The following is a 15,924-nucleotide window of genomic DNA, read 5'->3' as shown; positions in this document are numbered from 1 at the left end:
GGTGACAGCGGGATAGAAGGCAGTGCGACATGGGGCGATGGAGCAACCCTTGCCCGCCAGCTTTTTAAAGCGCAGCGGCGCTTGCTGCACAGAGGCATGCTGGGAGAGAAAACACTACAGGAGGTACGGGAAGGAGATATAGTGACGGTAAACTAGAATCTCATCTTTACGCTGGCATGCTTTGACAAGAGCTCACATACGCATTTGTAATGTTACAATAAAAAGTTGTGTTTTGACAACAACGGCATCAAACTTAATGTGTCATTTAATAAGCCGGCTCAAGATCATGCTGTTCTTCCAAACACGAGGAGTCAGATCAGCTAATTCGGGCTGACATTTGTGTGCATATTTTAGATTGATAAGGAATGATACACAAAAAGCTAATTTACATAATAGTGTCAGAACACTAAGTTTCTCTGGCCACGATTTGACAGCTAGGCGAACGTCTACTACAGCGACGCATTAACACGTCAAAGCCAAAAGTTAAGCTAAATTGCAGAGCAGTGCTAATGTCTGAGCATCTATTTACTCTACGCGAGCAAAAACAGCAGCATGCGCACAACATCTCAGACTAATTAAAGTGTGTGAAAACATATTAATCAAACGACATAAACATCTGGTTAGATCGTTGGCCTCACAGTTCTGAGGACCCGGGGTTCAATCCCGGACCCGCCTGTGTACAATCCGCATCTTCTCCTCGTGCCTGTGTGGGTTTTCTCCGGGAACTCCGGTTTCCTCCCACATCCCCAAAACATGCATTAATTGAAGACTCTAATTCAGGGGTCACCAACGCAGTGCCCGTGGGCGAATGGTAGCCCGCGAGGTATGTTCTAAAAATGCCATAGGCCACAAATTGTTACTATTATTTGTGCTTTAAATTCTGAATCTGACTTGCTTATGTGACTTAAAATTTTTAAAATACCTGTCATGTCATTTACTACAATAAATTAAAACGAAAATATTTTATGTACGTGTAATGAACTGAGTCTGAAATTTGCCGCAAGCAGGTCACGTAGCGTCATCATACGATCGCTGCTCACGGAGTAGCCCTCAGTCTCAAAAAGGTTGCTGAGCCCTGCTCTAAATTGTCCCTAGGTGTTATCATGAATGTGATTGGTTGTTTGTCTCAATGTGCCCTGCAACTAGTTCAGGGTGGACCCGGCCTCCCGCCCGAAGATAGCTGGGATAAGCTTTTGCACTCCCGTGACCTTTGTGAGGATAAGCGGCTCGGAAAATGAATGGATAAAACATCCACCCATCCATTATCTTTGCCGCTTATCCTCACGATGGTCGCGGGGAGTGCTGGAGCCTGTCCGAGCTGTCAACGGGGAGGAGGCGGGGTATACCCTGAAGTGGATGCCAGCCAATCGCAGGGCAGATGGAGACACACAAACAGTCGCACTCACAATCACACATAGGGGCAATTTAGAATGTCCAATTATTGTTGCATGTTTTTGGAATGTGGGAGGAAACCTGAGCGCCCGGAGAAAACCCACGCAGGCACGGTGGGGGTGGCGGGGGTGTGGGGGAGGGAGAGAACATGCAAACTCCACACAGGCCGGTCCGGGATTGAACCCGGGACCTCAGAACTGTGAGGCCAACGCTTTACCGGCTGATCCCACCGTGCCGCCCGGATAAAACATTTTCATCACAATTGCAAGAAAAGATGATTTGCACACTCATGCTCACTCGTAACCACGCCAGAAACACACGTTTGCGCGCGCGCACGCGCACACACACACACACAACACACACACACACACCACACACACACACACACACACACACACACACACACACACTTGGCTGCAGGAGAACACCAGCTGACAGGTGCTGTTTCCATGAGTGGCTTCCATCCACCCATTATGTAGTGTGTTTGTGTGCCTGAATGTGTGTGTAGGTCCCCCCCCCCCCCCAAGTCCCAAGCAGCCCACCCCCTCACCTCTCCACCTGCACTTCCTTCCTCTTCTCTCCCACCGTCTATGACTTTGCCACCATCCTTCTACAAAAAAATCTCTCTCTCTCTCTCTCTCTCTCTCTCTCTCTCTCAGAGATTGACATGAGCTGCGAGAGCACACCCGGGGCCTGCGATGAATACCAACATATCTCGAGTTCGCTGTGCAGCCCGAAGAGTTGGGGAGTGCCGAAAACCTCTTCGGCTGACGGCTCGTCCTCCTCTGCGCGGGTTGCAGGGCGCGCGACCAATAAATTGAGAAGCCGAAAAAAGGAGTCTGAAGCTCATTAACACGTGGAGCGGATGCAAGAAAGAAAAGCGCGTGGTTTATTTTCAGTGAGGATAGTGCAAAGAACAAAGAGACTTATCAGATCAACATGCAAAACATTTTCCTTCTGCTTCACAATTGTCCAAGAATTTTTTTATCTACATAACAGTATTTTAATATATATTGTTAAAAACAGGTCGATTATGGAAATATTAAGTAAAGTTTGTCTGTAATTAAAGTGCCACTATCATGAAACGCATAATTTTGAGTACGTTATCAATGAAAAAACAAGCAGCCGGAATGGACCCATCCGTTTTTTTTTCCCCACCACACAACATGATTTTGGCGTGTATGGCTTTTTGTCACTCCCGCCATGAAAATCCTCTCGGGGGATTTGTTTTGGAGAAGAAACGGGAAGTGACGTTGTTAGCAGACGCCCACTCAGGCGGCCTCGTGTGTTTATACCAGTTTTACCTGCTGGAAAGTAGCTCTTTGTTGCTTCGTGTTAGCCAAAATGCCGGCTCGTTGTATTGCTGGAAACTGTTCGAACACTCGGGAGGATGGATTTACCCTTCACAAGTTTCCAAGAGACCTAGTTCGTCGTGAAAAATGGATCGGACGGGTACAAAGGACGACAGCTTCATGGGTTCCAGATGATAGGTAGGTCTGTGTATATAGTAAAAAATAATAATAATAGTTGGGGTGGGGGGCGCGTAATGCTGTCAGAATGTAACAAAAGATCCACGCACGTAAGTCAGGGCTGCTAAATGTATCATTATACCCATCAGCGCCGGGCACGGCTTCGGACGAGGGGCACGGCTATGGCTGAGCTGGCTCATACATACTGTCTGGGACAGAAGTGAGCCGCAGATCATCTAAATATGGCTCAAAACGATTGGGTAATATTGCCCCGGTCACTTCACTCGATTGTAAGATGTTCTCTTCTTTGAAAAGCGCTTCCGTGTCCCATAGCAGGTGAGCGGACGAGGGGCCGCCCGCGGACAGGAACGGCTTCGGCCGGGCTGGCTCATACATACTGTCTGGGAGTCTGTTGTTCGCATATCATCGAAATATGGCTCAAAACAATAGGATAAAATTGCCCGGTTACTTGAATCGATTGTGAGATATTTTCTTCTTTGAAAAGAGCTTCCATGTCCCATAGTGGGTGACGCAGCATGTTTTCAGTGGCGAATGTCCCGGTGTGACATCATGAACAGACGATGCAGGTAATATGGCTGCCACTTGGATGTCGAATGTGACTTCCGCAACTTTGCGCATGGGTGACGCGCTGTCCGCTCATATTTACTTTTTCGTATGGATATTGTGAAGTGAATAATATTATATGTATTTTTGATTACATTATTTTAGGATGTTTATAGGCATGACAGTTGACCTTTAAGTTCTCCTTTTGTTGTTTGAATTAGCTACTTTTGTTTTTGTTCAACTTTACACCGATTAGATCAGCCCGATCGGATCGGCCGAGAAACGGCATTCTTTTGTTGATCGGTGTTGACGTGATGATTCGCTGATCCAATCAATGATGTCACTGAAAGACATTTACTCCCAGTCGCCATCGTGCACAGTATATCTGGATTCAAAAACTAGTTTATTTTTATGTCGTCGAATTTATTCGACTTTACAGGCTCAGGACTTTACAGATTTTTGGGGCCGATCACCGATGAGCGAGTTTAGTATCCCGATCCCAGCCTCACAATCGACGCTTTAAACCTTGAAAGAGTCACATGTTTACAGAAATGTATACGTTCACCGCGCAAACATCTGCAACGACGCGGCGGGGAGTCGGAACCCGCTCGCCGGATGCGGGCGTGTCGGCGGGGACGCGGCGGGGGAGTGGCGGCAAAACAAAAGAGCAGCAGGTGATGTCTGGCGAGATAAGCGACGCCTTTCACCCCCCCCGCCGGTCGTCTGATGTGCGCCGCTTGAAAAAAAAATTCTCCGGCGCTGTTCGCGGAAAACACACCCCTGGCTTCGTTTGATACCAAAGTCAAGTATGAAAGAAAACCAGACAGATCCAGAGTAAACATAATCAAACCTTTTTTGATTCCGCACGTTGGCTTATGTTGCCGTCATCAATGAAAAAACTGTTTTTGGCAGGCATCAATGCTGCTGTGACGTCTCGCTGCGAGAACGGAACAACACTGCGCTTCGTACCGAATCCAATTTAAGGCCAGAAAAACTACGCTTGCTCTGCCGCTAATTGGAAAAAGACTGCAAAGGCTTTAAAAAAAAAAAAAAAAGGGAATAAAAGTACCTGGCAGCTTAAAAGAGAGAAAAAAAAAAAAAAAATCAAGGACTCGCTATTTGGCTGTTCATAACTTCAATCAACTCTTCTTAAGTGTAAATGACAAACCCGTCTGAAAACTTTTTATAAGCACGTGGATGGTCGCAGCTAAATATTGCACTCAATTTTTGCCTCAACCGCTTTCACGTGATTAATCACTCATCTATTCCAACCAATCGAAAGAACCTTTACCAATCAAACCATCGCCTAAAGAACGATGAGACCTTTACAGATTCTAGTGTGGAGCTTGGCTCTCGGGAGTCTGCCGCTAGTGATCCTCCACTATGTTCTACTTCTCCGACCGTGCCCCCACTTTATCGGAGATTTTTTTGCGGAACGCATCCACTCTTTCGTCACGGAAAAACTCACTTCTTCTTCTTCTCCTTTTCCTTTCGGCTTGTCCAGTTAGGGGTCGCCACAGTGTGTCATCCTCCTCTCTTGCACCCACTGTCCTCATGTCCTCCCTCAGCCTTCTCTTTGGTCTTCCTCTCTCTCGCTCTTTTGCCTGGCAGCTCCATCCTCAGCACCTTTCTACCAATATGAGTATACTCTCTCGCCTCTGAACATGTCCAAACCATCGAAGTCTGCTCTCTCGAATCTTGTCTCCAAAACATCCAGCTTTGGCCGTCCCTCTAATGAGCTCATTTCTAATCCTATCCAAGCTGCTCACTCCGAGCGAGAACCTCAACATCTTCAATTCTTCTACCTCAAGTTCTGCTTCCTGTTGTCTCTTCATTCTCTAATCCGTCCATCACGGCCGGCCTCACCACTGTTTTATAGACTTTGCCCTTCATCCTAGCGGACATTCTTTTGGCACATAGAACACCAGACACCTTCCCCCAACTGTTCCACCCCGCTTGGACCCGTTTCTTCACTTCCTTCCCACACTCTCCATTGCTCTGGATTGTTGACCCCAAGGATTTGAACTCGTACACCCTCGCCATCTCTTCTCCCTGGAGCTTCACTCTTCCCCCACCGCCCCTCTCATTCATGCACATATATTCTGTTTTACTTTGGCTAATCTTCATTCCTCTCTTTTCCGGTGCCTCCTCCCGAAAAACTCACTATACCATGAAAATCTGCAGTTAATAGAGGTGATGCACTTTTCATCTGTTTAATAAATTCTGGAGTAACACAAATACAGCTAGCAGTGACCACACTAACTCAGGTCCTGCTGTCGGCCACAGCTCACACCTCGACACTCACGCAGAAATCGCGCATCACACAGTTAGGTCCCGTCTCTTAAAGGCACGCATCCAACACAGATTCTACAACAGCATTTTCTACTCTCTGTATGCACATATTTTGGGGTGTAATATTTTTACATTTTAATCAGATAAAAAATTATAACTATCAGATAAAAATTAAAGTGTGTGGGAAGAGTGAAACCAGCTGTATTTTTTCATACGGTCTCTAAATCGCAGATTTTCATCTATTGCGGATGGGTTTGGAACCACATGCTATTTGGAATTACTGACGACTCCTATTGTCGTTGATATTGGCACTATTTTTTTTTCTGAAAATGACTTTTGCATTCAGGTTTGCGATGAAGTACAATTAGCAAACTGCAAACATTGCTTCGTCACATGATAGTGTGTAGGGAATTCTTTGAGAGGTCGACTCACCTAGGCCTGGGGGGTTCTCAGGACAGGGCGGCAGGGGCTTGGGCGATGGCGTCCGATTAGCACGAGGCTGCGCGGTGGGGGCCGCCTGCTCACCCGCGGCAAGGTAACCGGCCACGGTGGCGTTGGCCCGGGATATGTTGTAGAAGTAAAAATGATGTCCACTGGCGTTGTTCCGGGAGCCGTTGCGTCCGCCGTGTAAGCGGCTGAAGATGTCGAAGCGCTGCGAGTAGACGTCGAAGTAGAGGATCATCATGATGAGGAAGTGGAGCAGGCAGAGCAACAGGACGCCCTTGCAGATGCGCTCCAGAGTCCGACCCAACATCAGCCGGGTCATGGCCGAGGACGACGAGCGGCGGGCGACCGCCGGCCACGACGAGGATGGCGTGGCGCGGCTGCAATCATGCGCCCATCGCGGCGGCGCCGGGGTCGATATCCCAATGTACGAGATTTCTAAAGCACATCCAGTTCACCCGCTAACACTTATGTTTTTGCATTGTTCATGGGATGTCTGGGGTAGACAGAGGGGGTCCAACGGGAGTCAGAGCTGCCAGTTTGGTCCAGATGCTTCCCTGCATGACCGCTGATCTAAAACAACTTGATCGGCATTGATCCCGGACAGACCTCAACCCGAAGAGCGTTATCTTAGATATAAGGCAATGTGATATGTGCTCATGCTCTTCCGGCGGACGGTGGCCATTCAGATCATTGAAAACATTGTCACAGGGTCCCAGAAACAAGTCGTCATGTTGGTGACTGATACCGTCTGGTCTGTTGGCGATGTAGATGGTAGCTGTTTGGATGGTGGTTTCAGGCACCTAAGCGGGAGAAAAAAAAAAAAAAAAAAAAGAATAGAATCTCATTTTTTAAAGCAGATGTTAGGGTTAGGGACAATAAACTGTGAAAATCAAGCGATATTGAACGCATCAGTCAGACCAAGACAATGAACACCAGGACCTCCTTTATTTACTTGGAGAAGCATGATCAAAATGGACCACAGAGGCAACGTTGACATTGTGGAGCAAAATGATGTACTTCAGGGTGCAGAGCTAAGGGTGTGTGGGAATATTTCCCAAGATTGTCATGGCCAGAACCCAAATGCATGACTCACGAGGTTTAGCAGCAGTTTGGGAAGAGTCTTTAATCGATCCAAAGTCCGCAAAGGCAGCAGTGGTAGATTCGGCAGACGTAAGAGGAAGGTCGATAACGGGTCGGGGTTCGGTACGCGGGATAGCAATGGCAGAAAACCAGGAGTTGCGGGAATGTGACATGGGATCAACGATCTGGAGAAGACCAGACCGCACGCGTGGCCATAAATACGTCGAAAGTAATTACATAGATGAGACACCGGTCGAGACTGGCACAGCCGTGACGATGATGCCGAAATAAAGATTCAGTTTCAGTCTTATATGTGCCCTGTGACTGACTGGCGTACAGTTACGAGTGTAGTCCAGTTTTTGCCAAAAGTCACCAGAGATAGGCTACAGCTCCCCAGTACCCTAAACAGGATCAAAATGGATTCCTGAATCCACACCTCGATCTGGATCCTCACCAAAACTCAATTCGTTGTTCCGTCTACGTTACAAGTTCAGTCATTCTGCTGCCCGTATTTGCCCTGCTATTTATCAAAAATTATTAAAATAAAGCTATGAAATGCATTATATTTCCCCATTCATCGGCCAATCCTTTCAGAAATCAGATCTGTTTTGTCATTTAAACACATGGAGCTAATTTAAAAAAAAAAAAGTGCTACGGTATTAAAAAGCAATTAGAGTGACAAACATTTCCGCCTCCACAGCTAAAATCTAATTTTCCACACAAAGCCCATTTTCACAAAGCACATTTTCACTCCCCATCCATTCCTCTTTCAGCTATTCTCCTCATCGACACGAAAAGGTCAGTGGAAATGATTCCTCCTCGACAAAAACAAGGACGAGAACAACGGCATCCCCGCAGTTATTGTTGTTTGCTAGGACCGGAAGCTGCAGTTTGTCTCTCAGCAGGAAAAAAAAAAAATAAAATTCTTCATTAAAAACTTGGTGGAGGAAGGGAGAAATGAGGCCATTAAATGTACAACAGTGACAACAACTTCTTCAGAGGTCCGACTGATGAAGCGGCCCGTGTGGCTGTCATCATTTTTTTGCAAATAAGTGCCACTGGAGATGCGACATGTAAACGCGACACGTCCACCCACTGGCCACAACAATAGGTACACTTATGCAATCTAATCGAGATGCGATGCAACAATTGTGATTCAAGCCGTATACAAAAATAATCTAAAAAAACAAGACTAATTATCTCGGGGGGGGGGGCCTTCCTTTTTCTAGTTTTTTTTTTTTTGAAGTCAGCCAAGTATTTGAATTTTTTATTAACTGCATTACAGAGTAAAGTCTTAAAATTCCTTCATAAATTTGACTAAATCTCTCATAAGATTGACTATTTATGGTCATTTCCTTCTCCTCTTGACTTATGATTCTTTAGATAATATATAAAAAAATTATTATGGACACAATATATACAAATAAAACCAAATATTTGACCTAATTTAAATCTGTAAATATAATACATAAATATACAGTATCTGAAATACACAGAAAAATAAGAATGAAACAAAAAAAAAATTGTTCCTCCCGCGACGCTTATGAGGATAAGGAGCTTCGAAAATGGATGAATGGAATTTTAGTTCCATTAATGCTACCTAAGCCTTTTTGTTTCTTTAAATAATTACAAAAATCATCATCTAATGTGAATTTCAATAAATAATCATTTGAATTTGTTCCTTTACTTCTCCCTCACGGAGGCATGGTGGATCAGCTGGTAAAGCGTTGGCCTCACAGTTCTGAGGTCCTGTGTTCAATCCCGGGCCCCGCCTGTGTGGAGTCTGCATGTTCTCTCCGTGCCTGCGTGGGTTTTCTCCGGGTACTCCGGTTTCCTCCCACATCCCAAAAACGTGACACTCTAAATTCCCCCTAGGTGTGATTGTGAGTGCGGCTGTTTGTCTCGACGTGTCCCTGCGATTGGCTGGCGACCGATGACAGCCGGGATTGCCTGCATCACTCCCCGAGACCCTTGTGAGGATAAGCGGCAAAGAAAATGGATGGATGGAGAATTTAATGTGAATTTCAATAAATTTTAATTTGTTCCTTTACTTCTCCATCACCGTCTATGCTTCTTTAAATAATTTATATGTACAAAAGTTCATAATTACAATGATGATGAATCAATAAATAATAATCCAAAATCTTTAAGTTCCTTTAAATACCTCTTAGCATGTGTTCCTTGAACTAAAAATATTAAAAACTGTACAAAAAAAAATTTGAAAAGAATGTGTCCCTTTATATCTCCCTTGGCTGTTGTTTCCCAATTTTGTTTTAAAAAAACGTTAAAAAAACAATTTTTAGTATATGTGCAGTATTATGGAAGGCAGAAAATTAAACTTTTTAAAAAAAAAAAAACGACTTTTCCCTACAAACAGTAGGAAACACCTCTCAGTAAGATGCACGGCAGTTTCATAACCACAGTAAAAAAAAAAAAAATTAAAAATGTTAAACGACCATTGTCAAGCTTTGCAATATTATCTTTATAAATACGTAGCGCTAGTAGATTGCGCAGGAGGGCAAAGTTGAATCCTCATTGCGCAAAATGTGGTCAGCCATGCAAGTGTCAAAAAATGCAATAAGACCCCCAGAAAAGGTGGAACGACTCAGAACACGCAAAGAAAACAGAACAGTGATGCGTTGTCCCCCCCCCCGTCCCCCCTCCCCCGCAACTCATATTTGTTGACATTTCGGTTTATTCCTTACAAGAGCTGCATTACAAATCTTTTATTAAACCCGCTAAAAGGTCAGCGGGGAATTGCAAGGAGCAAGTTCTCGAGTTACTTGTACTCAATAACAAAAGGACAAAGTGCAAGAACGACGACAGCGAATTGAGTCGCGGTTGTTTGTGAAGTGGCTCCGACTGATTTTGGCGCTCCTCGTTTTTTCTTTGAAGCACCTCTCTTGTTTTCATCTTGATCTAACGCCGATTAAAAAAGCGAACACACCCCCACCCTCCTTCCCCAAAAAGATCCTAATTCACCTCCTAACAAGGAAATTTTCTGCCAGCCCAACACATTAACATCACACAATAACTTCATAACGTGATGGTATATTGTTTGAAAGTGGCGCACGAAATGTATTCTGTCGAATTCAGAGTGGCTGAAAGTAACGTGGGTTTAATTGGAGGGTAAAAGATCTCATAATGGACTGCCTGGGAGTCAAACTATCCAAATGGTCCTTTTCACACAATAAAAGGTCTTTTTTTTTTTTTTTCCTCTCTCCACTGCGCCCACCTTCGAATGAAACTCCCAAGGTATTACCGTATACATTCATATGGAAAAGAACCCTGCAACAGAAGGTACAGTGAAGAAAATAAAGTATTTGAACACCCTTGCTATATTGCAAGTTCTCCCACTTAGAAATCATGGAGGGGTCTGAAATTTTCGTCAGGTGCATGTGAGAGAGATCATCTAAAATGAAAAATGCAGAAATCACAATGTATGATTTTTTTTAACAAGTTATTTGTGTGATGCAGCTGCAAACACCTGAAAAAAACAATATCAATATTTGATACAGTAGCCTTTGTTGCAATTACAGAAGTTAAACGTTTCCTGCAGTTGTTCACCAGGTTTGCACACACTGCAGGAGGGATTTTGGCCCACTCCTCCACACAGATCTTCTCTAGATCAGACAGGTTTCTGGGCTGTCGCTGAGAAACACAGAGTTTCACCTCTCTCCAAAGATTTTCTATTGGGTTTAGGTCTGGAGACTGGCTAGGTTACGCCAGAACCTTGATATGCTTCTTACGGAGCTACTCCTTGGTTTTCCTGGCTGTGTACTTTGGGTCAAAGACCCATCTTCAATGCTTTGACTGAGGGAAAGAGGTTGTTCCCCAAAATCTCACAATACATGGCCGCGGTCATCCTGTCCCTTGTGCAGGAAAGCACCCCCAAAGCATGATGCTACCACCCCCATGCTTCACAGTAGGGACGGTGTTCTTGGGGTGGAACTCATCATCCATCTTCCTCCAAACACGGTTAGTGGAATTATGACCAAAAAGTTAAATTTTGGTCTCATCTGACCGCAAAACTTTCTCCCATGACTCCTCTGTATCATCCAAATGGTCATTGGCAAACTTAAGACGAGCCTTGACGTGTTCTGGTTTAAGCAGGTGAACCTTCCGCGCCATGCGTGATTTCAAACCATGACGTCTTAGTGTATTCCCAACAGTCACCTTGGAAACGGTGGTCCCAGATCTTTTCAGGTCATCGACCAAGTCCTGTCGTGTTGTCCTAGCTGATTCCTCACCTTTCTAAGGATCATAGAGACCCCACAAGGTGAAAACTTAAAATGGGTCTCCACTCCGATGTTTAGCTTCTTCCATTTTCTAATGATTGCTCCAACAGTGGACCTTTTTTCACCGAGCTGCTTGACAATTTCTCCGTAGCCCTTTCCAGCCGTCTGGAGTTGGACAATTTTGTCTCTGGTGTCTTTGCACAGCTCTTTGGTTTTGGCCATGTTACAAGTTTGAGTCTTACTTATTGTACGGGGTGCACAGGTGTCTTTATGCAGCTAACAACCTCACACCAGTCCATCTGATTCAAGATAATACTTCTAAAGGCCCACTAACCGGTCTTTGAGGGTCAGAATTCTAGCTAATAGACAGGTGTTCAAATACTTATTTGCAGCTATCGTTAAAAATCATACATTGTGATTTCTGAATTTTTCTTTTTAGATTATCTCTCACAGTGGACATGTACCTACGATGAAAATTTCAGACCCCTTCATGATTCCTAAGTGGGAGAACTTGCAATATAGCAAGGGTGTTTAAATACTTATTTCTTTCACTGTATATAGTAGCCTAATCCAAAAAGCATTTACACTAGAAATCAAATTGTTCCAACCGTTTGGTTACCTTGTTAAGCCATACGAGAAACTTAAAGTAAGCAACCCTTGTGAGGATAAGCTGCTTAGAAAACGGACGGATGGACATTGCAGTTAAAGATTGAGCCGAAATGAAGCCAATGCGTCTTTTTTTTTTCCCCCAAACTGCGCAGTTACGAAAACAAGTAGGAATAAAGATGGCCTCTCAAGCGTTTAACTTTATCTCATTTTACACACCTACGGAATTTACATTTAAATAACTCGGTACGGCGCCGACGTCAATTACGCCGCCGCCTCTCTTGACGGCTTGTATTCCCCGAAACTTAAGTGCAATGTCACGTCGGGGGGAGAGATGCGGCGCGGCAGATTTCGGAAGGCGACAAAAATTTCGAGACGGGGACACGTCGAAATCTGTGCTCGGGTAGGTGTGTACGCGTGTGCACATGTGCGGATTTAAAAAAATAAATAAATAAAATAAATAAAATAAAAAATCAGTGGAGTGGATTCGCTCGGGTCAAGGCTTTAAATTGGAGAGTTTAATTCAAGCTGAAGGAGCGGCGGAAGGGAAATGTTTCACGCCGTTCTCTCATCATTTCTGCCCTTGTCACATGAATATAATAGACGCCTCACGCGCGGGTGCAATATTTTATCCTGAGCAAACACGTGCACAAATGTGATCAGCGGTAAAAAAAAATAAATAAAAAATAGTAATAATAAACAGCTAGGACGACATGTCTTATTGATCGGTTATGTAATGGGATTTTTCCACATTGTACATAAATCTGCACATAAATTACATGCGGCACATGCAATCACACATAGTTAAAGGGGACATGCTGTATTATGGCTTGTATACAAAATTGTTGGTTTTGTGGTGCGCCTGACGACCCGTCAAGTGGAAAATTACACAAGCAATTCAATCTTTTGTGGCCTGCCTTTTTCCTTAACTACGTCTCCGAATGAGCCTTGCTCAATTTTGTAACAGCGGGGTTAATTTACATAATGCCAACCCCACGTCGAGTTTCTCTAACCATGACTTGGCAGCCAGCCTGAGGGAAGACCCTTTATTATAACACAATGTAGAGAGTCCACCCGCTGGACTGCAAGGAAGTCCTTTTGGCTATGTCAAAACCAAAAAGGTAAGCAGAGCTGCGGCATTGGCATGGATTAGCACTAGATCCGGATCGCAAGCTCATACTTAAAGCCCAAGTGTCATCCCTTTAAACATTCTAAAAATAGACATTGTAATGAAAAATACATTATTCACTTCAATGTCTATACGAAAAAATTAATCCGTGCGCAAAGTTGCGGAAGTCTCATTCGACATCCAAGTGGTCGCCATGTTGGCTGCATCTTCTGTCCGCGACGTCACACTGGGACATTCGCCGTTGAAAACCCGCCGCGCCATCTACTATGGGAGAGGAACACGCCCCTTCTGACACGGAAGCTCTTTTCGAAGAAGAGAACATCAACAACTGGGCAATATGACCCTATCGTTTCGACCCATATTTAGATGATATGCGGATCACGGCCAAACCGCAGGCAGCCAAACCGCCTCCCTGCCCGGTCCACCTCTGCGCGGCAGTGATAAAAACAAGGCCGCCTGCGAGCGACGCCGAGGCCAAACCACCTCCGCGTCGGGGGCTGACACGGAAGCCTTCGCCGGCGAGCCTGATGAGGAAGCTTTCGCCGCCGAGCCCGACGCAGAAGCCTTTGCCGGCGAACCCGACGCAGAAGCCGTCCGTTGTCCACATCGACACATTTAGCACCCCTGTCATATGTACGCGGATCTTTTGTTACATTATGAGAGACAGATTACGTACCAAACTATTATTATTCTTTAGTAGCCGTATACACACGTACCTGTCATTTTGAACCCACGTAGCTCTCGTCCTTTGCACCCGTACACTCCGTTTTTCGACAACAAACTGGGTCGTTTGGAAAAGTATGAAGAATAAATCCATCCTCCCGAATTTTGGAGCAATATCGAGCAATACAACGAGCCGACATTTTGGCTAACATGTAGGAACAACGAGCTACCTTCCAGCAGCTAAAACTAGCACAAACAGACGAGACCGCTTGAGTGCGCTACTGCCCTGTACGTCACTTCCTGCTTCTTCTCCAAAACAAATCCCTCAAGAGGATTTTCATGCAGAGAGTGACAAGTCTCAAATTCATGTTTTGTCGTGAAAAAAATGCATGGGTCCATGTTAGCTGCCGTTTTTTCATCAATAACATACTAAAAATCATGCATTTAATGACAGTGGCACTCTAAATATTTGGCAAGATGACGACATGAAGCTGGGTTGTGCAAGCGATGCGTCCGCTGCACGCGCCACATACGCTGATTAGCTACCCTAATTGACAAGCGGTGATGAAGCGCTGCCTCCAAGGATGAAAATGAAACCGTTACTGTCTTTGTGGGCGCTCGCACTTTTCTCTACATCAATGGTAGCCGCTCACCTCGTGGCAACCCCGCTATTGCAGAGCCTGGTTGTCATGGAAACGAAAGTTGTTCTTAACACCGCTTAAACAGTAGTTCAGCAAAACTAGAAAAAAAATATACTCAAAGTCTAACGTGTATTTTAAGTACTGATATTTGGGGCATTTAAACCCATTTCACCGACATATTATGACTCGAGTGAACTGTTTTATGTTTAGGGAAAAAAAATGCACAATAGGTCTCTGTTGAAGACATTTTTTGTTTAAAACATATGAACATCCAATAACACAAAGAATGATTATAATGAGAATAAAACTGGAACGAGTCATAGAAAAACTGCAATGCACTATTACTACTACTATTTATGTTATACGCACAGGAGTCAAAAATGGAGCACACGCCCCATGACATTAACTGTGTATATATATTTCTTTAATTTGAGTTTCCTTTATTTTTACCTCAATGTTAAATTCATGGCTGCTTCTGTGAGTTCTCCCTTCCTAAAAACGGCTCCGATGCTTACAAAACAGACTTCACCAGGCCGACATATACCGAGATAAATTAGGGTAAACGCGGACGACAAGCCTTTTAGGCTACTGCGAGTTCTCCTCCGCAAAAATGAATAATGAACTGAATGCAATCTGCGGATTATCCGGCGAGCGGCATTTATGAGCCCCCCCCCCCCCCTTCGGCTCCGGCTGAACTAGCGGCGCTCCCGTCAGGGAGCCGGGCGACAGGTTGCCCACCTGGCCCTGCGCCTCCGAACATCTACGTAATCTCGATGATTAAGGCACGCACGTCTGGGTACACGCTGACCTGTACTGTGGAACTTCTAAAGAGTCGTTCATTCAATGGTTCCTTCCGACGGCACCGCTCTTACTTGGGTGACTCTGGCGATTCTACAGCTGATACGTAACATGGTTCATAAAAAAAAAAAAAATTCCACTTATTTTTTTTTTTTTTTAAAACAGCGTCCAGAGCATGTGTGTATCACTTCCATTGTCTTACTAATTTTTTTTTGGAATAAAATGCCTCGTGTTTCAGGCTACATTTAGGTGAACTGTGTGTGGCAAGACAAAAACACAAAGCTGGATGTTAAAATGTCACAAAGGTACATAGTTTGTTCAGAAATGGGTTGTACTTTATGTTTTTGAACATTTGATTCAAATAAGACATCTTAGCTGGGATTGACTCGAGCACTCCCGTGACCCATGTGAGGAGAAGCAGCTTTGAAAATGGATGGATTTTTATTACAATCAAGACACAATAGCATCAACAAGTACGTAACGCAAGTACATCCATCCATCCATCCATTTTCTTGGCTGCTTATCCTCACAAGGGTCGCGGGGAGCGCTGGAGCCAGTCCCAGCTGTCAACGGGTAGGAGGCGGGGTACACCATGAACTGGTCTT

At 44.7% G+C, this 15,924-nt stretch overlaps 1 protein-coding gene across 1 annotated transcript in view; it reads right to left on the bottom strand.

Annotated features, from left to right (window-relative positions):
- Window positions 1-15,924, bottom strand: part of b4galt2 (UDP-Gal:betaGlcNAc beta 1,4- galactosyltransferase, polypeptide 2) — a 100,813-nt gene that overhangs the window by 68,928 nt on the left and 15,961 nt on the right. The window contains exon 2 of the mRNA XM_061839848.1: window positions 6,150-6,964. Within this exon, the coding sequence (XP_061695832.1) occupies window positions 6,150-6,483 (334 nt within the window). The 5' untranslated portion in view covers window positions 6,484-6,964. The remainder of the gene's footprint in view (window positions 1-6,149; window positions 6,965-15,924) is intronic.

Source organism: Syngnathoides biaculeatus, chromosome 13 (assembly GCF_019802595.1).
Source record: "Syngnathoides biaculeatus isolate LvHL_M chromosome 13, ASM1980259v1, whole genome shotgun sequence".
In the NCBI taxonomy this organism is placed as follows: Eukaryota; Metazoa; Chordata; class Actinopteri; order Syngnathiformes; family Syngnathidae; genus Syngnathoides; species Syngnathoides biaculeatus.
The sequence above is the reverse complement of the archived record's forward strand: the minus strand, read 5'-3'. Positions and strand labels throughout refer to the sequence as shown.